Genomic DNA, 23,557 nt, shown 5'->3' on the forward strand with positions numbered 1-23,557 from the left:
TCATTTTTCCCCCCTCAGAGAGGAGCCTGTCAGATAGAACATTACTTTAAGGGTGGAGGAAAGAAAGTGGAAATTATGTAATAACCCCCCCCCCCTCTGTGTGTGTGTTTCTATCTCTGATTTTGTCGACCCTAGAGGAGGATGGTTCCCCCCCCCCCCCCGCCTCCTCCCACCACCCCGAGGTGGTGGAGCCAGGCTGGGTGATGATGCTCCTCTGTGGAAGTGAATGCCCCTAGGGGGGTGGGTGCCACGGCTCCTTGTCTGTCTCCTGTTCTTTATTCTCTCCTTTTCTCTCCCCTGCTCCTTCCATCCTTCCTAAGTTCTGGGCTATTTTGCTGACCCTTGCTTTGGTCTGAAGATGATTAGGTGCTGGGCTGTAGGTAGGGTAAGAGGTTGGTATGGGATCCACCCAAAGGCAGTGCCACTTTCTTACTTCTAGGGCCCTTTCCATCTGCCTTTGGCTTCCTGGACATGCCCCTCACCAGGCTCTGTGGACAGGCGGCCACTGCTCTCCAGCCGTGGTGCCTGGGCCCACTTTGCAGGGCCAAGGTCATTCCCACAGCGCTGCACCTGGCGGTCCTTCTCAGCGCCCTCTGCTGGGCTCTCTGTGGTGGCAGGAGGCTGTGTGTGGCCCTCCACTTTTCCCAATTCCTCTCATTCCATCTCTTTGTCCCTGTCCTGGCAACTCTGTTGGCCTCAGCCCTGTCCTGATGCTCCTGTGTATTTTCTGCCTTCCTTCTTAGGTCTTCATCTGCCTTTGTCTCCATCTGTCTCAGTTGGTCTTCTGTCTCTCTCTCCCTCTCTCTCTGTCTCCCCCCTCAAAGCTTCTTAGCCTGGAAGTTGGGTGGAGTTGGGGTGGGGAACAAAATGTCCCACAAGCCCAGAAGGCCCTGGGGAGGGCTCCTGAGTGAGTGCTCAGAGAATGCTCCCAGAACCTGGAACCTCGTGTGCTCCTGCCCTGGCGCTTTGGGGAGCAGTGTGGGACTGCCCTGGCTCCACCTCTGCTTTTCCTGGGTCCCTGGATGTTTAATCCAGTTGAGCTGAGCATGGGCCAGTGGGTGAGCAGGGTTTGGTTTTGCAAGGTCCATACTGGACTTTGCTACAGAAAAGCACATCTTCCTGGCACTGTGCTTGTGGAGCTCTGTACCAGGCACCTGGGTGCACAGCCCACCGGGCACTGTGTGGTTTGTGTGCCCTCATGGACCAGTGACCTGGCGTAGTGCCTGGCACACAGAGGGCTTTTGGTAAGTCTTTGTGGATAAAGTGAATACCCTGTTGCTGAAGTGTTTGTGTTTCTGGGACAGATCTAGGCTTGGTGTGGGGCCTGGGGCTTATACAGTTTTGGGAGCTGTGTCTCAGGAGAAGATAAGTTTAAGAACGCTTCCCGGGGAATGGGCTAGTGCAAGGGAGGGGCTTGTAGCTCCAGCTTTATTTTAATATATGTGCTGCTGAATAGGTTTCTTTGATCTGCCGTGAGGATCTCCTGGTCGAAGGCCCCACAGTTGGAGCACCTGAGTAGGAAGATTCAAAGCTAAGGCCAAGATGGTGATATCTGCTCAGTTCTGGGGACCCCATGGTCACAGGCCTCAGGTTTGCATTCCACAATGGGTCAGGACAGATCCTGCTGCCTTTGGTAAACTGCCTGTGGTCACAGTGGACCTGGAAGCCTCTGTGGATTTCATGCTGTCTTCTCGATGAGGCTGGTTGGTTAGGGACAGACGGGAAGTTCCACTCATGCGGCGCCGCCAGGTAGATTGACACACCTGGTAGCACCCTGGCCTCCAAACCAGCCTTCAGTGACTGTCAGTGAAATGGCATGACAGCCACCCTTTTTCTAGGTGCTCCCTCTGCTTGGGTCTGTGGCTTCGGTTCTTCTGCTTCCTTGGGCGCTAGAATTGTGTCTGCCTGGGGCTGAGCACTGGTTCTCTTACGCTGTGTGTTGTGAGTCTTGGAAGGGACCATGAGGGTGAGAGATCCTGGAGGTGGTGGCACGTGTACATAAAGGTCTGGGAGTCTGTTCTTTGGAGCTTCCAGACTCCTCAGTTACTTAGGGTCAGTGGAGAAAGTAGGATGAAACAGTTCTTTGGGAAGGACACTGTTTACTCCTTGGAGGGTGTAGGGAAGCTGCAGTTCGTTTCCTAGAAATGAGGGGCATTTGTGTGTGTGTGTGTGTGTGTGTGTGTGTGCACGCGCACGTGCATGTGTGAGAAAAAAGAGACCGAGAAGAGACGTTTACGTGAAATACTCAAAATTGTTCCTTTGCTGTAATGGCCCCACACAGACCATTACCTTGCAGATTTAAAAACTAAATGAGCTCATCATATCTAGTGACTTCCACCGACATTCATGCTTGATTGCCAAGCCCGCGTTACCTCTGAATTTGAACTTCATTGTTTGTTATGAATCCTTTGAACATTGGTGGTGTGTTTCCCTCTCTTGGGTTCTGCCCCGAGCACATCCGTTTTGTGTGATGGGCGGATGGACGGACTGACGGACGGATGGATGGATGGGCACGTTTCTCCACAGGACCCCACCAAAGAACCTTTTCATTTTAAAAATAGCCCCATAGCCTCTAAGGGCCGAGTCTGGGGTTTCCGAGGAATCCAGGGAGCTGGGGTGGGGGGGATCCTGGGTTGACTTCGGAGAGGGCAGACGTCTTGCATTTTTTAATTTAATTTGAGTTTCATGTGAATGATGGTGCGTGCCATGCAGTCCTCTGCATTTTCCTAACTGTCTCTTCCACTTTGGGTAGAGGTACCAGCAGCAGCATTCTGTGGGCAGAGGAAGAAAACAAGAGAATGGGGCAGAGAACGGGCTAAATTTAAAATTGTAATTGGCTGACTTCCACTGGCTTGCGGGTGTTTTAATGACTCATAATAACTTCATTTAAAACCAGCTGAGCAGAAAATAGATTGGAGAGGAGCCTCGGGCCATTATGGATTTGTTTTTTTTGACAAGCTCGGTTTTGAGCAGCCAGGAAGGCTCTCAGAGAGGGCTTGGCTGTGTTCTCTCTCTCTCTCTCTCTCTCTCTCTCTCTCTGAGGGCTGGTGGTCTGCCCAGGAGAGATTGTATAGAAACCAGGGCTGCTTTTTTTTTCACCCCCCACCTTTTTTTTTTTAACTGATTAAAAATAGATGCCTTGAGGTATTATTTTAGCATCAGTAGGATTCTTTTTTTTTTTTTACTTTTTGATGTGGTAAATGGAACATAAATAAAATTGTTTTTGAAATTACTGAATTAATTAGGTAGTAAAGCAACTCTAAAGCATGCATTTCTTCGCTGGTTGCCCTGATCCATATTTGGGGGGCATTCATCTTTTTTCCCCTGTCTCCTCCCCCCCACCCCAGCGCCACCTTCCTCCCCGTGCAGACCCTCCCTTTGAATGGCAAGGTTCTTTTATCATTCTGGCAACAGCTAAATGATTTTTAAAAAAAAAGATCTGTAGGATTTTGACAGGGTTAGTTCTCTCCAGCTACCCAGCCAGCTCGAGGAAGCACGAGTTTTGGGAATTGCCAGAAAAGGCTCTAACCTGCCTCTGGTCCTTTTAAATAGATCCTGCCTGTTTCCCGTGCTAGGAATGGTGCCAGCCGGCGAGTGCTCCTTTTTCTCTTGTCTTTTGAAAGTCAGCCGGCTCAGCCATAGGATGTGTCTGTCTGGGCAGGACAAGAGGCCACCCCCCATCTGATTGCTCATAGCCATTTATCTACCCCCTCTTATGGCACCTGTCACCTTCTTTGTGTCATAGCTATTTATTTGCTTGCCCTTTTTTGCCTGCTAGACTCTGAGCGTCTTCAGAACATGTGATTTATTTCCACAGCCCCCTTACTACCTCGCAGAACAACCTGCACGGTGGTTATAACTCAGTCATTTTTTGAATACACGAACGGGTGAGTGGGTGAGTGTGTGGATAGGCGTCTGGTAGGGAATGGCTCCGAAGCTCCCTCCTTCCTCCAGGCCTGGGACTCAGCAGTCTGGATGACAGGATGGGGAATGGAGGCAAAGCCTTATCAGTAGCATGCTCTGTTGCACCCCCACAGTCAGACACATAGCAGGCTCTCAGTAAAGATCTGTTGCATAAATGCATGGCTCAGGGTGGACGGCAGGGACAGGGGAGGAGAGAAAGGCACTTCACTGAATGCCCTCTGTGTTTCAGGCACAGTGCTTGGCGCTCTGTATGTCTGAACTCAGAGATCCTGTGTTGACTTTGGAGTGTAAATGTGCTGCTTCTGTTTCGCAGGTGAGGACACGAAGGCTTGAAGAGCTGAAGTCACTTGTGTAAGGCCAGACAGCCAAGAAGGGGCAGAGCTAGGGCTCTCTGCTCCTCCTGCCCTCTGCCCCCCAACTTTTCTATCACCACACTGCTGTACCTGTTCCAAAGCTCGCTTTTCTGTCTGTGGGGATAACCTGTGTCTCAGAGCCTGGGATGCCTCGATGGGGAGAGCCAGTAAGACCCCATCCCTAAGTATCCTGGGGGTGGGGTGGGGTGGCCTTGTAATTGGCTACTGCTCAGGGCCTTGTACCTGGGCCACCAGGAGCAAGTGGGTGGCTTATTAGCCCCTTCCTGCTCTGCCGGAGTCACATGTTTCGTTGTCCTACCCTGTGACCATTACTCCTTCCCATTGCCTTCTAGGGCTGGGGGATCAAGGGCCCTGTGAGCATTGCTAGAGGCCCCCTGGGGGTGAGTCTTTGGCCCTCCCACACCGGTGACAACTTGGTCAGGTCACTTTCCCAACACCATCCCACACAGAAGAGGGACAGGACCAGAGGGCTGCCCGTGGCCCCTCCTGCATGGCAACCCAGCTGGGTGCTGTGTTCCTGGGGGAAGCCCTCGGTGAGGCCGTATCGGGAGTGACAGGGTCAGCTGACCAGCACCGCACCCCAGAAAGGGGGGGGCTCTGACTGCTTGGGTTGCCACTAACTCCTCAGACTATTAGTGTCTTGGAGCAGGACATGTCACAGAGATTGTGGCCTCCCTGACCTTTTGGATCCTGTCTAGTGAAACTGGACCGCTTGGCATGAAGCTCATTGTATCTGTTCTTCTACAACCTTCTCCTCCCGGGCTGGCGCTGTGGATCCTGGAGCCTTCTCTGGGGATGGAAGCATCAACCAAATGGGACCCAGATGCAGAAGGCCAGGCAGTAGAGAAACCCCTCTAACTGTTCTGGGTCACTATGCGTGGCTTTCTTTAGTGAGGGGAGAGGTCATTCCTGAATGGATTCATCACTTAGCAGTTACCCAGTGAGGGCCAGCAGCAGGCAAACCATGCAGATTGAAGGGGCCGCCACCTGGGTCCCTACCCGCAAGGGGCTGTCCATCTGGCTGAGAAGATGGTGTGAGCCGTCAGCAGGGCTGGGCGTGCTCCCCATTCCTACAAGGGGGATGAGTAAGTGCTACAGTTTACAGGAGGGACAGACTCCCGAGGACCAGGGTGATGAGGAAGGCTTCAGCTCCTATGAGGGAGGGAGCATTGTGGGATGTCCAGATGGCACATTGCGGTGGGGGAGGGGCCTGCATTTCTGGACAGGAGGAAGCAAGAGCTTTTAGGAGTTGGAGCCAGCCAGGCAGGTGCCTCTCCCTCCTCCTCTCCCTCCTCCTCCTCTTCCTCCTCCTCTTCATCTTTCTTCTCTGTCCACAGCAGCCTGTAGGAGGTTTAGAGCCCAGTTTCCTGTACTTGAGAATCCTCAGAGTTCTGAGGATGTTAGGACTGTCCCTGACCTGCAGGTTGGGAAGTCTTGCATTAAAAATTATAAGCTGGCAGGGGATCCCTGGGTAGCTCAGCGGTTTAGCGCCTGCCTTTGGCCCAGGACGTGATCCTGGAGTCCTGGGATCGAGTCCCACGTCAGGCTCCCGGCAGGGAGCCTGCCTCTCCCTCTGCCTGTGTCTCTGCCTCTCTCTATATATATATCTATCATAAATAAATAAAATCTTTAAAAATATATATATATATATAAGCTGGGAAAAAAACAAACAAAAAATTATAAACTGGCACTTGGAGTAGTCCTGTCATTTTGAGGCACAAATATGCAAGTGAGGTTCAAACTGGACATAGAGCCAGAGTATTCTGTATTTCTCATATGAGAGTAAGGGAAACCCCCAAATAGGCTGTGAGTGCCCAGGGCTCCCCGAAGCCCAGGTTAAGGTTGCATAGCCTACAGGGCTGTGCTTTGGTGAGAATGAGGTCAGAGGCTTGGCTACCCTGGAGGGACATGCAGCAACATGGAGGACCTGCGTCCCGGCCTTTCTTGAAGGTGGAAGGATAGCTCCGTAGATGGGAGAGGTGGGTGCTCTGTATTTAGATGCTCTTTTAGTTGAACTCTCTCCAGAATCGAACCCAACAAAGAGGTCTTTGCTAGGCTTTCCCCTCATAGTTAACGTGTTCCCTCTACTTTCCCTCCAACCAACCCGTTTTGATTGGGATTCTTGCACTTGCCAGGGAAAGGGGGAAAAAAATAGTAAGTTCTAAACTTTCCATTAGGTAGTTGGGATAAGAAGTCTTCTGGGGTAGTTGGATTAAGCCCCAGCAGCTTTCTCACTGACTATTACGAGCTAATTGAGCACTGGGAGCTCATTGGCGGCTGCAATGAGCATTTTGTTGGGGTAATTATGCAAGGCCACAGTCATTTTCAGTAACAAGGTAACTCCAGGTAAGGAGAGAATTCCCTGAAACTTTTGATTTGCTGGAGTCTTCCTCAGTTGCCTTCATTAACATGAGCTGAGGACAAAGGTATAGAGACCAGATCTTTTGGGAGGCTGGCGTCCATCAGGGATTTCTACCTCTGCCCGAATGGCCCAGATCTCACCATCTGTTTGCTGGGGCCTGATGGGAATAACCTGGTACATCTGGGAAAGCCCTGCTGGGTCAGTTTTGCACTGATTGAGATTTTGGGGGTCCAGAGTCAGATACTCTGAAAGAGAGGATGATGAGGGATAGATGCAGGCTTGGAACCCCAGGGACAGCTGACCAGGGAGCAAGGAGAGTCCTGGCCAGTGTCCCTTTCAGTGACTTATGTGCTAAGAGCAAGGCCTGACCACAAGCAAGAAGGCCCCAGTTGTGTTCTCTCCGTCTCTCAGCATCTCCCTCTCTCTCTCTCTCTCTCTCAGGACCTGTGTGTCATGGGTGGGTGGGGTGTGGGCCTGCATAAATGGGACCAGTGCAACTCCTGGGGCGGGGGGGTGCGGTGACCTAGGAGTCTTTCTTATCCTAGAGGATTCATTTTTTCTTGAGAGAGAAAGTGTGTGTGCATGGGGTGGGGGGTGGGGGGAGGGGCAGAGGGAGAGAGAGAATCTTTTTTTTTTTTTTTAGAAATTTTATTATTATTATTATTATTATTTTAGAAATTTTATTTATTCATGCATGAGAGACATAGAGAGAGAGAGGCAGAGACACAAGCAGAGGGAGAAGCAGGCTCCACACAGGGAGCCCGACCTGGGACTCGATCCCGGTTCTCCAGGATCCCACCCCGGGCTGAAGGTGGCGCTAAACCGCTGAGCCCCCGGGGCTGCCCGAGAGAGAGAATCTTAAGCAGGCTCTGTACCCAGGGCACAGCTGGACGCAGGCTCTATCTCATGACCCTGAAATCTTGACCTGAGCTGAAATAAAGGGATGCTTAACTGACTGAGCCACCTAGACACCCCTACTGCCCCACCCCTGCTCGAGAGGATTCTTTATGGTAGAGCTTCCTTATACATGCTGCCTTCCCAGCACACCTAACCCTCAGCCAGAACCTTCATCAGGAGGGAGGAGCCTGAGCCTGCTGTCCACAAGTCCTTGGCTAACTGGGCTGGAAGGGGACCTCTCTGTGCCCTTTGAGAGGGGTGCTGGGGCCTGGCCAAGCTGAACGTGTCCTCTGGGTGGCCCTGCCAGGCCTCTGACCTGCCGCTCATCAGCATTGAATCATACCCCTCAGAGGATAGCGTGTAACTGTGCTTCCAGACACGGCCCCTGGCCCCCTGGCCCCCTGGCCGGGGTTGAGGGGCAAGGAGGGTCACTGTCACCAGAGTGCTCCATCTTTCTGACACCATGGGCTCCGTGTGGCTTTCTTCCCTCACTTCTCAGCCCCAGACAGCCTAGAATTCTACTCTGGAGCATATGCAGAGCTGCTTCACAGCCCCCCCCCCCCCACCCCACCCTTCTGTTTTCTTCTGTTCTCTCTCTCCCACTTGAGTTTTCGAGACTCTGCCTCGTCTCCGGCCCGGATCACCTTCTTCCTCCATCGCACAGCTATAAAAGTTGGTTGCAGGCAGAGGCTGGCTGCATCAAGGCAGGAATGTGGTATTTGGTTAAATTGTAAAATTAGCTAGGGAAGTTAATGAGGCATCCCGCCTCTGCCTTCCTCTGAGCACCTTGCCTACGAAGGGGAGGAAGGGAGGAAAGGAAAAAAGGAGAGTCTGGCCAGAAAGGCAGTAGAGCCTCTTCCAGGTGAGCTTGTGGGCCTGGGACGCGGCTGGAAGGGGCCCCGAGAGGTCATCCCGCCCCTCAAAGCTTCTGCTTTGGGACAAACTCCATCAACCACTTTGAGTCCACGGAGCTCTTTACTCCGTGTCCACAGACATCCTGAGCTTGCACGTGACCGGCTGGTGATAAGCCAATTCTAGCATCAGATTCCTTTTTCTGTCGTGTGCAAGGCTGCAGTGGCAAGGGCCAAACCCCTTGTCATAGAAGGTGCCCACAGCAGAGTGGAGAAGACCGGGGACTGTAAAACAGTGGCTGCTGATGACATTGATGGAGGGCTGACAGGTGCCAGGGAGCAAGCCAAAACGTCATGGTCTCGCTTGATCCCCACGAGCCCCCTCTGAGGTTGGTGCTCTTAGGACTCCATTGGATGGGGAGGAACCTGACTTGACTTGCTTGAGATGCCCCGCAAATAAGAGGCAGAGTTGGGCTGTAAACACAGGCTGGCCTGGGTGGCAGTGGTCCCTGCCACCGCTGGTCGTAACTTCTGGGGCCAAGGCATTGTCATTCCTTTTCCGGGCTGCTCTCGTCCCCCAGCCCCTCGTTCACAAGGCACAGATTGCACGCTCGCAAATGTCACCCCAAAGCTTTGGAAGTCACGATCTCAAAGGTGCGTGCGAAAGAGCTGCCAACAGTCTATTTTCTGCACGCACCAAATTCTCAGGTCCTCTAATTACACCAAACAAACCTTCCTGTTTTCAAGCAGCAATTCGATGTCATTTTAGTTGTCAGATTTTGCTTTAATAATGCTTAACATGGGAAATAGTTATCCTCCCCCCCATCCCCCAGCTCTTCGCTGGAGGTCAGCCAGAAGAGGCGAATTGCGTTTTGTTGTTTTGGGTGGGGGGTGGCTCATGCTAAGAAGGGACATTTGGGTGTGACAGGCCATATTTCTGTTTTGCAAAGTGTGGAGTCTCAAGGCTTCTGAATTTTGAGCCTGAAAATGTCAGCGCTGGAGTTGTAATGTAACACCTCAATTATGGTGCAGGGGGTAAGGAGGAAAGACTCAGAAACCTGCAAGGTTCTTTAGATCCACAGCCTGGGCCTCAATTAAGGTCTCAGAAACACCAAAGGCAAGCCAATGAGTGTCATTTTTAACCAGTTTGAACATTTTACTACTTCCTAACATCAGAAGCGCCCGGGCTGGAGAGCCTGCTTCTTGTCCTCAATAAAGTGATTAAGCTGAATGGGTGTTGGGGGGTATTATTAGGCTGAGATAGCCCCAAAATAGAAATGCTCTGTTTTCTGAAAGCCACAGCAGGCCTGGAGAGACTGGCAGCCGCGACGTGCTGTGCCACCGAGGGGGCCGCGGGAGGGGGAGGGAGCGAGGGAGGGTGGCAGTCCCCTGGGCTCGGTCTGAGATGGGCGGTGGGTGTTGTGACGGGCGAGCCAGGTGACGGGCCTCTTTCCCAGCTGTCATCCGGAAGAGAGAACAGTGGCAGCCGTGGATTGGTTGCTTCTGCCTTGGCGTTTGCCAACGGGGTGTGTGTGTGTATGTGTGTTAATGAATTTACAGCAACTGACAACTCTGCAGTCCAGGATGGACACCTCAGCCTGAGATTTACATGGGGAGCCCCAAATGAATTGGATTTGCTTGCTGTTCTTGGGGGAAGGGGTCCAATTTGGGCAGTGAATAAGGGGCAGGTTAGAAGGGGCGCAGGCAGAGGGGTGGGGAAGGGGGGAGACCCTTGCCGCCGAGGGTGAACATCTGTTCTGCAAAGCCTCGATTAGCAAAGCTGCCCAGGAAGGGGGAAAAAAGAGACTTTTTGGTTAAGTGAAGGTCAACTGAGAAAACCTTGTCTATTTCAGCCTCTGAGAGAATGAGTTTTTTCTACTTTGAAGACATTTTTAAAAAAGATTTTATTCATTTATTTTGAGAGAGGGAGAGAGCGTATGCAAGCAGGGGGAGAGGCCGAGAGGGGCGTTGGAGAAAATCTTCATCAGGCTCTCGGGACTCTGAGATCGGGACCTGAGCCGAAATCAAGAGTCGAACACTTAACTGACTGAGCCACCCAGGCGCCCCAACAAATTGACTCTTTTTTTAGGATAGAATATCTTAACTTGCTTAGAAATCCAAAGGAGAATGCCAAGGAGGGCAGTCCATCATGGAGGGATGTTCCTAACTGGGGTTTTATTGTAAGTCAGCCCTGAGGATCGGTCCTACATTTTCGTCTATAAAGTCCTACATGTTTTTATGTCGTGGACCTCATGCTTCTCCTACCATCATCAGGTGGCGGGGATGGGCTATTTCACAGATGGAGAATCGACGGCCAAGTAATTCAGGACTCTAGAATATACCGATGTGCTCCATGGAGCCAGAGCTAGACCCTGGTGCCACTGGCTCCCAGTCCAGACTCTGATGGACCATGTTGTCACGCCTCGGCGCCGGGAAGTAGGAATTGCTTTTAATCAAGGAAGTGCTCAGAGAAGAGCATTTGGCTGGAGGAGGATGGCCTCGGAGCTTGTGGGAAAGACCCGCCAGCTCCAGAGTGTGGAGGATGACAGAGGACTTGACTACACTGCCTTTGGGACGTTTCTCTACTGCCCTGCCCTATTATTAATTGGAATGTTTTATTTTAGCCTTTGCTGTCATCAAAGGCCTCTAGTTAGGTGGGCTATCCATGCTGCCACCCTGATTTTGTTTTTGTTTCTTTGATGCTCTGGAGACCTTGGCTGAGTGAACCAAGTTTTTTAAGCTTTCATTTTCACATCGAGGAGATAGGGATAATCTTAGGCTTGATGGGGGAATTGAATGGTACGCGTTACGTTAAGTCATTAGTATGGTGCTTATTTCATAATATTCTTAATATTCAATGTTTGCTATTCATGTTCTTGTTATTACTGTCAATGCTACGGTAGAGGCCTGTTGTTCCACATTGCAGGGCGATCCTTGCAGGACCCCTGGAACCCTAGATGGGAAGGGTGAGAGGGTGCGGTTGCCCAGAGCCTGTTCTGCGTTGCCAAGTGCTTTCATGTGCACTGCCTCATTTAAACCTCCCGGCGCGCTGTGGCCTCACTACTGCATGAGTGGTGTCCCCTGGAGGTGTGCAGGGGGGGTAGGGGGCAGGTATCAACGCCTCCCTGGCAGGTGAGGATACTGTGGCTCCCAGAGGTTAGAGGCAGGACCAGAATGCAGGCAGGGCTGGGGAAGACTGCCCTGCCCTGCCTTCCCTCTGAAAATAACTTAAGTGAGAATATAATTGGAGGGAGTGTCAGGGAATGTTGGGGACTGGGGTGTTGGCGACCCCAACTCAAAATTTTGTGGACAGGGAGGGCTTTGATCTTGGCCATTGCCCTTGGAGTGGCCCGGTTTGGCTTCTGTCCATTGTCCGGACAGTACTCATGAATCTTATGCCCTGGGAGGTGGGGTGGGTATGGGGAGTGGCCTCCAAGCCCAATTTCAGGGGAGTGCCTGTGATGGAAGACTCTGAAGGTACTTCAGAAAGGAACAGGGTAGTTGAGGTTGAAAGGAGGCAGCCAGAGGCTCAGGTAACTTACAGACCGAGCTTTGAAGAAGGTTTTTGAAATCCTCCTTTCCATTCTCAGCTTCTCTCCTGAGATGCCTGCGTCAGGTCCAGGGGAGAAGACAGTTGCTGGTATCCAAAGGTTGAGGGGATATCCCACAAAAGCACGGTAGAAATCCCCACTGACCTTTATACCTAGTCTCTTACAGATGCCAAGACTTCAGCTTTATCTTCCTTAAACAAAAGCTGTGAGCACCTGAAAGGCTCGGTGTTCCTGGAACCCCGGGGTCAGCCTTTCCCTTGGCCTCATTGGCTCGGCCCGCTGCATCTGGCTAATGATTCTCCCAGTGTCAGGACTGTCTCTTCCACTCGGCCTGCCTGATGGGGCAAGTATTTCCTTGAGAAGGAATCCCCTGGTGGAACCAGAGAGCGCAGCCCCAGTGGGTTAGCCAGCACCTCCCCATTGCCAAGGGCAGTAAGCACAGGAGCTCCCTTTCAGAGCCGCCCTTAGCTTTGTCCAGCTTCTTCTCACACAACACCCCTTCATCTTCTCCTCGCTCTTAAACCTGTCCCAATTGCAAACTTGTCATCCACGGATGGAGAGATCAAGAGGCTCACCCAAGGCTGCATAGCTCAGGTGGGGGCAGTCGGGTCTTTGAGTCCATTTCTCTCTGTGGTGCTTCCAGAGAGCTGCTCTTGGCCTGCACGGATCTCTGTGAGCCCGTTCTTCACCAGCCTCACTTTAGAGTACCCCTAGGCCACCCCAAACAGCTGAATGCCTTGTGTGCAAAAGCCCCAGGGGATACATGGTCTCCTCTCTCTAGGACACTCATTGCAGGTGGGCCTTCCCCCAGAACTGTGGGGCTGGGATATTATGGACTGGAGTTCCAGAAAGCTCAGGCTAGAGACTAGCCTCCTGAAGCTCACAGCTTGATGAAGTGAGGTTACTCTGTGATCATAATAGCTCTTCAGGCACCTGCTGTGTGCCAGGTATTTCATGTAGGGTTCATATAGGAGGATTGATAACCTCATTTTAAGGAGAGAAGTGAGGCTACAGCATTGACACCCAGGACCATATAGCCAGTGAGGGGAACTCCACTGTCCGGTCTGGCCACTAGCTGCTGGAGGACTTCATCTCGGGGAAGTTCTGCTGAGTTGGAAGGAAGCCTAGTCCATCACAAGAGAGGTTTTTGTGTCATTGCATTGATTACCTCCATACCTCGATCAGCCACTCATGGAGGTTGGCTGGGGAAGAAATGGGTTAAGGACAGCACTAGGGTGAACCCCCAAATCAATACTCTTAACTTCAGGAAGATTTGCACATTGTTGTTTTTGCTGTGACAGATTTATTTTCCTACTTTATTTAAAATAATTCACCTTAAATAGGTTTGTACTCATTTCAGTAGGAGGTTGATAATGCTGTCAAAACTTGGCCAGGAGTGTTGAGAGCTGACTGGAGAGGTGCCATTTCTTTGACCTTCTCCCAGGGAAGAGTAATTGGGCCGTGTGTTTACTTGTACATTGTTGGTTTGTTTCTGTTTTGTTTTTTTTAAGGGGGGATGGGCAGAGGGAGAAGAAGAGAGAGAATCTTAAGTAGGCTCCGTGTCCAGTATGAGGCCCAACGTGGGGCTCCATCTCACAACCTTGAGATCATGACAGGCGAAATCAAGAGTCAGACGCTTAACTGACTGCGCCACCCAGGTGCTCCTGTGCATTGTTTTGGTTTGTAGAAGGGCTTCTTGGAGGTACACGATTGTTAGTCTTGTACGGTCTTCTGCCTCTTTTTATCTTCTACTCACCAGAGAATGCCTGCTGAAGACTTGGCTGGGGTGGTAAGAATATTTTAAATGTCATGATATGTTTGTTGCATGCCTTTGATGTATACGTGGGTCCAGACATTAACAGTGGGGGAGACTAGTGGGAACAGCGATGCTGTTAATGACAAGTACCATTTATTGAGCAGCTAGTGTGTCAGGCATGGTGTCACAGACTTACCATATACTTTTAAATGGATCCTCACTCAACCCTGTGAGGTAGTTGCTCTATGCCCAATTTTATAGGCAAGTAGCCCAGAGATGAGAACTAGCTTGCCCAGGGTGGGAGCTAGAAATGATAGAACCAGAACTTGAATCTGGTCTGTTTGACCCCAGAGCAAGGGTTCTTAATTTCTGTAGTGCACAGCTGTATACTGAGCATATATGTTTGTACCGGCCAGGGGCTGTGTTGTTAAGCCTATTATTGAGTCCCTGAAAGTGGTGACAAAGGAGCTCTCCAAGGCTCTCTGAGAATCAAGTTGTGGGGATCAGAGACAAGGAGGGCCTGTTCTCTGTGTGGGACTTGAGACTAGGACCACAGGATCCCAGTGACAGCCAAGGGCACCAGGGTGCCATGGGACCTCCCGGCAGCATGAAGTTTATTGGGTAGGGTAAGAAGAGCTCCCTCAGCCTAGGAATGCCTCAGCATCTCCCTTTGACCCCTTCTACGGTCTCATCTTTTGCGGAGTGGACATTTCGCCACACGTGCGAGGTTCAGCCCCTTAGCAGGTCATTGATGGGAAACTGACTTCTAGCTGTCTGAAGACCTGCTGCTCGCAGTGCCCGGTTGGTCCCGGCCTGTTGCCCAGCTTGGAGACTGTCCGGGTGGCTTCCTCAATCCTATCTTCGATTGGGACCTGTGCTGGGAGTTCATTCAGCCTGTCCTGTGGTGGGTACCCTTCTCCCACTTCCCTGTCGGGTAAAACTCTCCTGCAACCACATCTAGAACCAGAATTCTGGATCAGTTTTTGTTGTGTTGATTAAGGAAAAAGAGTAAGCTAGAGAGAGAGAGAGAGAGAGAGAGGGCTCACAAGAGAGAGCGCAAGCGAGCTTGCCTTCCAGATCCTCTTGGGGAGTACACATCTCCTTGAGTGAAAGAACACGCAGTGCTGGGCTTTGGAATTGGCAGCCAGTGTACTGTTCTCTGTCTGATAAGAGGTACTGTAAATAAAACTGTACACCATGGCCCGTGGTAAAATGCCCCGTGTCTGTACTCATTGTTCTGACAGCTTATGCTTTTTTTGGGTCTGCTGTTTCGGTACACTCTGTACTTCCTTATGTAAGCAGGCATGCATATCTCATCAGAACATTCAAGATGTTTATTTTAAAATCTCAAGGAATTAAAAGAAAAAGCACACACTACTCAACATTAGATGCTGGCGAATGTGAAGTGCTTTTTTCAGTGGCTCCCCCCCATACCCCGCCTCACACTCCCCCCCCCGCCCCCCCCCCCCCCCCCGCCTTCTTATTAGCATGGGGGTGCAAGAGGGAGGGATTTTTGCATTCTTTTTTCCTTCTTTCATTGGCTTCTGGCGTATTTCCCTCAGAGAGACACTAGCCCACTTCTGATTGTGTTCAGCATCTTCTGCTCCCCTTCCTGGATGCTCGGGACCCCCACCCCTGTTCATGGTGGGGAGGCCAGTAGGGAGGGAGGCTACCCACTTTGCCGAGGGGAGGTGGCGGTGGAGGGGGGACCTGGGGGGAGGACAGCTGCGGGGAGCCTGACTAGCTTCTGCTGGATCTCAGCTCTGTTGTTGGAAGGCTGGGCGGGTATAGAAAGCTTTATGGTTTTGAAACTGCTTTCCTGGCCCATGTCTCCGTTGATTCCTGCGAGTCTGGATGATCCTAAGCACGGAGCAAAAATGGCCTTTGCACATGGAGGCCTTAGACCGTTTCCAGCCTCCTTGAGGGCTGTGATAACTGCCTCCTTTCTTTCCACTGCACCCACACCTGCTTCGAACCCTCCACCTTTCCATAGCCCCCTGTCTAACTTTCTGGAAGCATCTAAAAGTCGGGGAGAAATAGGAGAGAGGAGGAGTTGGGAATTCAGAGCGGTCAGGCGCTCCTGGTCCCCCAGGGTAACACATAAAGGCACCTTGGGTCCCTGGGAGACTGGCAGGGCAAGGACGTCTGTCTGTCTCCTTACCACTGAGTCTTAGATAAACTCTGTGCCTGGGCTGGGGGTGGGGGTCACTCAGCAGAGTGTTGCCAGCCACTCCAGGGTCTACTCTGGCTGTTGGAGGCCTCTGGGGTGGGAGGCTCCTGAGTGTACTGATGTGGAGGGGGAAGGGGGGGTGTGCTTTTTTCTTGCAGGGCTGTGAGTCCGGGGCAGCTGGGTGGGTAACAGGGTTGATAGAAAGAGGATCGCCTTCCAGGGAAAGCAGACAGCCCCATTTCCATCCCGTCCCTTCTCTGCCCCAAACTGCCTGAGTGCCAGCCGAGACCAGGTCCTTGAATTTTATACAGGGCCAGTGGAGAGCCCGGAGTCTGTAGATTAAGGACTCTGACACCCCCTAGGGGACAGCCTGGCAGTGCCCTGAATGGCCACTGCTCTCTTCCCAGGCCAGATCCCGGCCTGGAGGCTGCCGGAGGGCTTCTTTGTTTGTCAGGCCTGTAGTGGGCACAGAGGCAGGGCAGGCAGGGAGCAGGGCCCCGGGAAAGAGCAGGGGCAGGACAGAGGCCGGCCCTGCTCGCACAGAGTTTATAGTCTGCCGGGGACGAGCCAGGAGAGTGAGGCAGCACAGGACAGCGGCCCGGGGTTCCTGGGCGCATCCGGAGGGGGTCTCAGAGCCACATTGGGACTGGCTGCCATTCTGACACGTGGGTCCTTTGACAGATGTTCCTGTTCCCCTCAACAGAACCATCACTCACCTTTCAATTAGAGGCATGGGGTGGGGGGGGAGAGCGAGAGAGCGAGGTGATAGTGAAATATGTCTTTATAAACGTGAGACTGACTTTACACAAGATGAATGACCCCCAAATAACTGTACATTGAACTTCAGTGAAATCAATCATACTTTGCACAAAGATGTTCTGTAAAGGAATCACAACCCTGAGCCTGACTGGCGGTGGTGGTAGCTACTCCTTACTGCGTGCCTGCTGCCCCGGATGGAGGGCCGAGCCCTTCAGCCACCCCGTCACGTCCTCCGAGGGACCCCCTCTGGTTCATTCTACAGGGAAGGCGACAGACCCCCTGGGGTCAGGCAGCTTGCCCAGGTCAGGGTCACAGCTCGTGACTGGCCTGGCTGGGATTCGAACTCTGACCCGTCGGACCCGAATCCTAAGCTCTGGAGCACACTCTCCTGCCCCCTAAGGTATATATATAACGTCCGTGAGCTCCTGTATCTGCAGACTGCTTGGTGATTGACAGGGAGTTTGTGTTCACTATGATCCAGCTTCACCCCAGGAGATCCCACTTCACAGCTCAGAAAGGAGGGTCGCTGTGGTGTTGGCAGCGAGTGGCCGGCCGGGCCCCGGCCCCGCTTCTCCCCACTCTAGATGGTGCTGTTCACTCAGATCTGGGATCTGGAGGGAGGATGGCCAGGGGCCAGCCCGCTCCACTGTCCAGGCGGTTCTCCCTCTCGGCTGCTAATCTGTGTCCCTGCAGCCCATCCCGCACTTGACCCTGTCTCTCCCCCTGTCCTCACTGGCTCCCTTCCAGCCCGCCAGCCTTCTCCTTCATCTGTGATGGGCTTCCTTACACAGGGGGGTTTGCTTCTTCCTTCAGCTTCCCCGCTCAGATGCCAGCTCATCAGAGCGCTCCCCTGTGCTGACCCCCTATAAGGTAGCAGCGCCCTGCCTTCTCCATCCTCTTCACTTAATTTCTTTCTCTTTTTATCGCCTATCACCATCTAGATGATATTTACAGAGTTTTTAAAGTTGCTGCCTTCCCTTCTAGAATGTAAGCTCTCTGAGGGCAGGGGTTTTGTCTCTCTTATTTATTTACTGTAATCTACCTTTGGGCGTATTCTTAGTGGACATCCAGAAAGCAGCCCTGTGTATACAGGAAAGGTGTGGCAAGAAGGCACGGCCGTCCCTCAGCTGTGCCCTGCTGTTGTCCCTGCTCCAAAGTGAGCCCCAGGAAACATTTGCGGGGGATAAATGCTGGTATATCCCCAAGCACCCATGTGTTCAACTGGCATGACCTCCTTCCTTCCTCCATCACTCCCTTGCATTGATGCTTTATAAATGTATTAGTGCCTGAATGATGTCACTGTAATGCATTTTGGGAATAGCCATGTGGTTTATACACACTTGAATTGCTTTGAATGCAAACCTGACATCATAGTGAAGGCAGCAGCGAACAACATATGCACAGTAAACAGGCAGAGACTGTCTTATTGATTAACAGATGAGGCCTCTATTATTGATCAAAGCTTGGCGAGGAAATTTATCACTTTTAATTTCAGGGCTGCCAAATATTTCTGCCTCTGAGCCAGCCATTACAGAGACAATTTAAAGGCACATGCTTCCTTGGGAAGAGGGGGTTTCTGGCTCTCCTTACGGGGCTCCTGTGCCCTGGAACTGCCTGTCTGTGCCGCTGGGCTCACCCCGGGGACCAGGGGGAGTCTCGATGGGGGTGGGGGTGTCCCCAGGCTTCACAAATGAATGGGGCCTGAGGTGGGAGCTGACAGCTTTTGTGGTATCCGCCTGTTATGAGAGTTCTGACCAGCCTGGGGGATCAGACTGTGCACCAAGGCCCCGGGGACTTTTACAGCCTCAGCTCAGAGCCGAGACTTAAGCAAAGCAGGCAGGGAGAGGCGAGAACGCTGAGGGCAACCAGATGTGGTCAGGCTCAGGCCAAGCCGGCAACCTTGACTAGATCACATGTGCTGATCTGTTTTTATCTTCATCTGAACTTCTCTGATGGCACGCATCCGGCCCTTTATTTCCTACCTGGCCTCCTTCCTTTCTGCTCCTCAGTCATTAGAACAGATGCTACTATAGCTGTGTGGATGGCTGTTTTCTAAGAATCCTCCATACCACATCCCTTTGAGGCGATGGTGCAGGGGCTGCTCACCTTGTTGTAGGCTCCCGCATGAGGCTGAGCCCACAAGGCCCTCCAGTTCCTTGCTCTCCGACTCAGGCCTCTCCATCTACTTTCTTCTTTAGGGAGCCCTGAGAACAGTGAGAACCAAAGAAAGAAGTGCAGTGAAAAGCCAAATCCTTTACAGAGCCACAGAAAATCATTGCTGGCTAATGATTCGAGACTGGGGAGAGTTTCTCAGGGCAGGAAGGCTGTGGCTTCATCCACCCACCTGGTCTGCTCTGCTCTTTGAGGTACTTGCTGCATTTCCAGTGTAAGTGGATGAAAAGTGGTCCTGGCCGCCACCTGAGTGAACACACATGGTGACTGTCTTGCCGTTAAGTTCCTTTAAAAGCTCTTTCTTGAAGCCTTATAAGCCACGTACAGGTCCTTGGTCCAAGGACACCCTGCAGCTTGAAGGGACACCTGGAGGTGATCATGACCTCCCTGTCTTCAGGCAAACTTCACCTCCAGCTACCTAATACAGCTGGCAATATTTATATTTAAAGCTCTTAAGGAAAAGTGACTCCCTGTCTTTCCTAGGGCACTTAATCACTCATTTGTTCAGCCAGTCAACTAATATTTATTGAGCACATAGTAGAGGGTATAGTTTGCTCATCATTTGGATTATAGACAAGATCGATGTTCTCCTAGAACCTGACGCTTTATACGTACTCTGGGATCCTTTTACTTTTCACTGGCAAGAACTGTTTATTACTGTTTAATTTAAGCCAATACCGGTATAAATTGTATTCTGAGTTCTGTTCCTTACAGCATGTGCTGTTTACTCTAAGGAAGAGGTTTTTAAAACTTTTTAAAAAGTAGCAGAACCATTTCTCTAGTTGGATTTTTATATAGAACTTTGATGTATAAAAAAGGCATATTGGAATTTTTTTTTTTTTTGAGTTGAGCGAAGGAAGCCCATACCTCACCTTCTTACCCATGAAGCGTCTTTGCAGATGGAGCCCTAGGGAAGCCAAAATATACAGAGATTAAGAGCAAAGTCTCTGAAGTCAGGCTCCCTGGGTTTGGATCCACTTGTGTTGCCTACTGTGTGACACTGGGCAAAGTGCTTAACCTCTCTGAGGTTGGGATTTCTCATCTGTTAAATGGAGGCAATAGCAGCGTGGACTTTTTTTTTTTTTTTAAGATTTTATTTACGTATTCATGAGAGACACAGAGAGAGAGGCAGAGACATAGGTAGAGAGAGAAGCAGGCTCTCTAAGGGGAGCTTGATGTGGGACTTGATCCCAGGATCACCTGCGGTGATCTTTGACCTGAGCCAAAGGCAGATGCTCAACCACTGAGCCACCCAGGTGCCCCGCAGTATGTACTTTTAAAGGTTGGTGGGATTAAAGGCAACAATACATCTTAAACGCTTAGCATTGTGCCTGATATATGGTAAAGCCTCAGGAAATCAGAGATGATTGGGAAGCAGCACTACGTTTCCACTACAAATATGTGTAAGAAGTTCTGCTCTCATGAGACTCTAATACAGATGTAACACACAGGCACACTTAGGGCAATGCTAGGATGTGCTGAAAGGAAGGACGTGCAGGGCATCTTGGAAAGGACAGAGCAGGGCCTGCGTGCTCGGTGCGTACACACTCCGGTCTTGAGAATGGGATGGGATGGGAGCCAATGGAGACCTGGGACCTGGCTCTGCTCACACACGGAGACTCGAGGAGGGTCCAGTGGTTCCATGAGGGCTGGTGAAGACAGTTCCATGGCCACATAGAGGAATTTGGAATCAGAACAGACTGTGAGCCATATAACTTCTTAAGCAAGAGGTAGGAAGGAAGCAAGTGACCGACAGGGCCTCTGTATCTGTCGGGTGAATCGGGACAGCTGGTGGTGTGGCTGCCATCTCAGTCTACCAGTATTCTGGATACCACCCAGTAGGGCCCACATAGGGGCAGCGACCATCGACACACAGTGCAAGAGATGCATCTAGAAGACATTTCAAATGAAAACTGCCAAGGCTTGAGACAGGCGCCCCCTGAATGAAATAACATATTAGAGCCTTGAAGACTGTTAGCAAATGGTTAAAAAAAAATCCTGTTTGTCTTGACACTGTAGCATTGTCGCTTTGAGCCCTGTAAATAATGGTTCTGAAAAAGTTTATCATTTTGAATTGCACTAAATTGATTTTGTTGATTCCACAAATATGTACAGTAATAGGTTCCCACTGGGTGTCGGGCCCATGTAACTGTGCATGCAATGACATGTTCCCTCAGAGAGCTTCTAGTGTAGCAGGAGACAGGAACAGGTCCACAGGCATTTAGAAGAGCATGGGGTGAACCTTTGATCTGGAACATACAGGGTGCTGTGGGAGCACAGGGAAGGGCCACGTCCTCTAGAGGAAGCCGATGTGTAAGGGGTGCTATCGTGTATGGTGGGAGTGAGGGCCTGGAATGTCAGACACAGGAAGAGCAGAAGGATGTGCAGAGGCCTCTCAGTAGGGAAGAGTCTGGCTCCTTTAGGAAACCAGGCCAGCTGAGTGGGCCTGGAGACCAGGGAGCAAGAGTGAGGGGCAAGAGACAAAGCAGGAAAGATAGGCACATCAAGAATGCTTTGTGAGTCTTGGTGAGGAGTTTGGATTTTATCCTAAAGACACAGGGGTGTCATTCGAGGATTTTTTTTTTTAAATTTATTTATTTATGATAGTCACAGAGAGAGAGAGAGGCAGAGACACAGGCAGAGGGAGAAGCAGGCTCCATGCACCGGGAGCCCGACGTGGGATTCGATCCCAGGTCTCCAGGATCGCGCCCTGGGCCAAAGGCAGGCACCAAACCGCTGCGCCACCCAGGGATCCCTCATTCGAGGATTTTAAGTTGTCAGGTACAGGGGGTTGTTGGGGCAGACTAGTTTTGGACATACTGAGTTAGGGACTATATAAGTACAGGTATGTCAGCAATTCCTACTTTCCCGTAAGGTATCTTTTTAATTATTATTAATTTTATTTATTTATTCATGAGAGACACCAAGGCAGAGACATAGGCAGAGGGAGGCTCCCTGTGGGACTCAATCCCAGGACCCTCAGAATCATGACCTGAGACAAAGGCAGATCCTCAACCACTGAGTCACCCAGGTGCCCCCACTCCCATAAAGTATAATTTAAGCAACAGGGCACATTTCCCCTCATTGAATCCTTCACTCTTCCTACCATTCCTCACCTGGAGCCAGCCCCCCAGAATCCTGCTGCTTCTTGGGGCATCTCATCTGGACGCCATCTCTGTGTCTGTTGGTTATTCTGATTTTGTTTCTTCTTTTCTCTGGGAGACCCCTGGGTGGTGGCATTTGGAGCTCAGTTGGTCATGGTGGTCAGCTCAGGGTGGTCACGTCCTGGAGGAGGGGCTGGGCTGGCTGCCAGAACCAAGGACTGTCCCTGACTTCGGGTCTTCACAGGTCTCCAGCCATCTCCTCCAGCATCCACCTACATGATTACAGCCCAGGACCCCTTCCCCGCAAATGGAATATCACTCTCATGGTGACTGCCTCCCCTTTCTTTTCAGCGGGTGCCAAAGCCTTTGTCTGTGACCAGTGCGGAGCCCAGTTTTCAAAGGAGGATGCCCTGGAGACACACAGGCAGACCCATACTGGTGAGTTGACTGATCCTCATTCTCCAGGTCTTGGTCCTCCAGAGTGCCAGTGCAGAGATATGAGGTATCTTGGCAGCACCTTCTTCCAGCAAATATGACATCTAGTCATGTCCTGGGGAGCTGTGAGTCAGGATGGCCTGTGCCACATTCAGCTACTCTTGTGGTGAGGGCTGGCTGATGGGAATGTCCAAGTGTGACCTTGCCCCATAAGAGTAGCTGCCCTGGTTGAGGTCGAAGAGGCCACTGAAGTCCCGTCTTCACAGAGCCTTCTGGCATATGTTCTCATTGAGGTCTTAGAAGGTCCGCGATGTTATCTAGCATCCCCTTCCCTTGGTGATGGGTCAGGAAACCTCTTGTACTCTATCTGAATACCTCTGAAACCCTCAGTGGCCACAGTGGGCTGGTCTTCCCGCTGTGAGTGCAAGTCATTGTCTAAAAGCAGTGTCTGCGTAAGGATACATTTGAACCTTTCAGCAGATGATGAGGTCACTGTATTTGATGTGAGAGCACTGGGTGCACAGCCATCATCGTACCACCATCATTGGTTTCTGATCTCATACCTGATGTCACCTGGGCAGTCTCTCAGTAACTCTATAAGGTGGGAGGCTCCTATCATGTCCTAGATGAGGACCCTGCGGTTCAAAGGAGGGACAGTGACTTGCCTAAGTTAGTAGTGGGGCCAGAGCATTATAGCTTGCATGGCCTGGTTCTCCACTTGGCTCTGTCCTTAACTGCCTGCGAGACCAGGGATCTGCTTATTGAAACTCTTACGTTGAGTCACCTCATCTATTAGAAAAGTGGAATCATAAGAGTACCTACCTCCATAGCATAGTGTTGTCATGGGCATGCAATAAGATACTTTATTTGAAGTACTCTGCAGAGTGTTTGGCTCATAGTAAGCATTTAATAAATAGGAGTAGATGTATTTAAAATTTAATAAATATTTATTGATTTCCCACAGCGTGCCCCAGCATGCTTATTGCATTTACGGTATAGTAACATACGAGACAGATAAGCACTCCTGTCCCTCATGGAACTGAGATTCTAATGGGGAGACGGTAGAGGCAAGTAAGTATGTAATGTAATGTCAGGTGGTAATACGGCTGGGAAGAAAATGAAGCAAGATAAAGGGAAGAGAGTGAGAGGGAGAAAAGTGGTATTTTAGGTTAACTGGCTAGGCCTAAGAAGGTGACATCTGA

The 23,557-nt window shown here is 51.1% G+C and overlaps 1 protein-coding gene and 1 long non-coding RNA gene across 5 annotated transcripts in view; one reads left to right on the forward strand and one right to left on the reverse strand.

Moving 5' to 3' along the window:
- Positions 1-23,557, forward strand: part of ZBTB16 (zinc finger and BTB domain containing 16) — a 188,339-nt gene that overhangs the window by 101,446 nt on the left and 63,336 nt on the right. For all 4 annotated transcript variants that reach the window (XM_077893575.1, XM_077893574.1, XM_077893573.1 and 1 more), the window contains one exon: positions 22,272-22,358. In XM_077893575.1, coding sequence (XP_077749701.1) covers positions 22,272-22,358 — 87 coding nt within the window. The remainder of the gene's footprint in view (positions 1-22,271; positions 22,359-23,557) is intronic.
- On the reverse strand, positions 1,415-12,195 carry LOC144311282 (uncharacterized). Its single transcript, XR_013376835.1, has 2 exons — positions 11,951-12,195; positions 1,415-2,771 (listed from the first exon to the last, which is right to left on the reverse strand). It is a non-coding gene; the product is annotated as an uncharacterized LOC144311282 (long non-coding RNA).

This window comes from Canis aureus, chromosome 3 (genome assembly GCF_053574225.1).
Source record: "Canis aureus isolate CA01 chromosome 3, VMU_Caureus_v.1.0, whole genome shotgun sequence".
NCBI classification, from domain to species: Eukaryota; Metazoa; Chordata; class Mammalia; order Carnivora; family Canidae; genus Canis; species Canis aureus.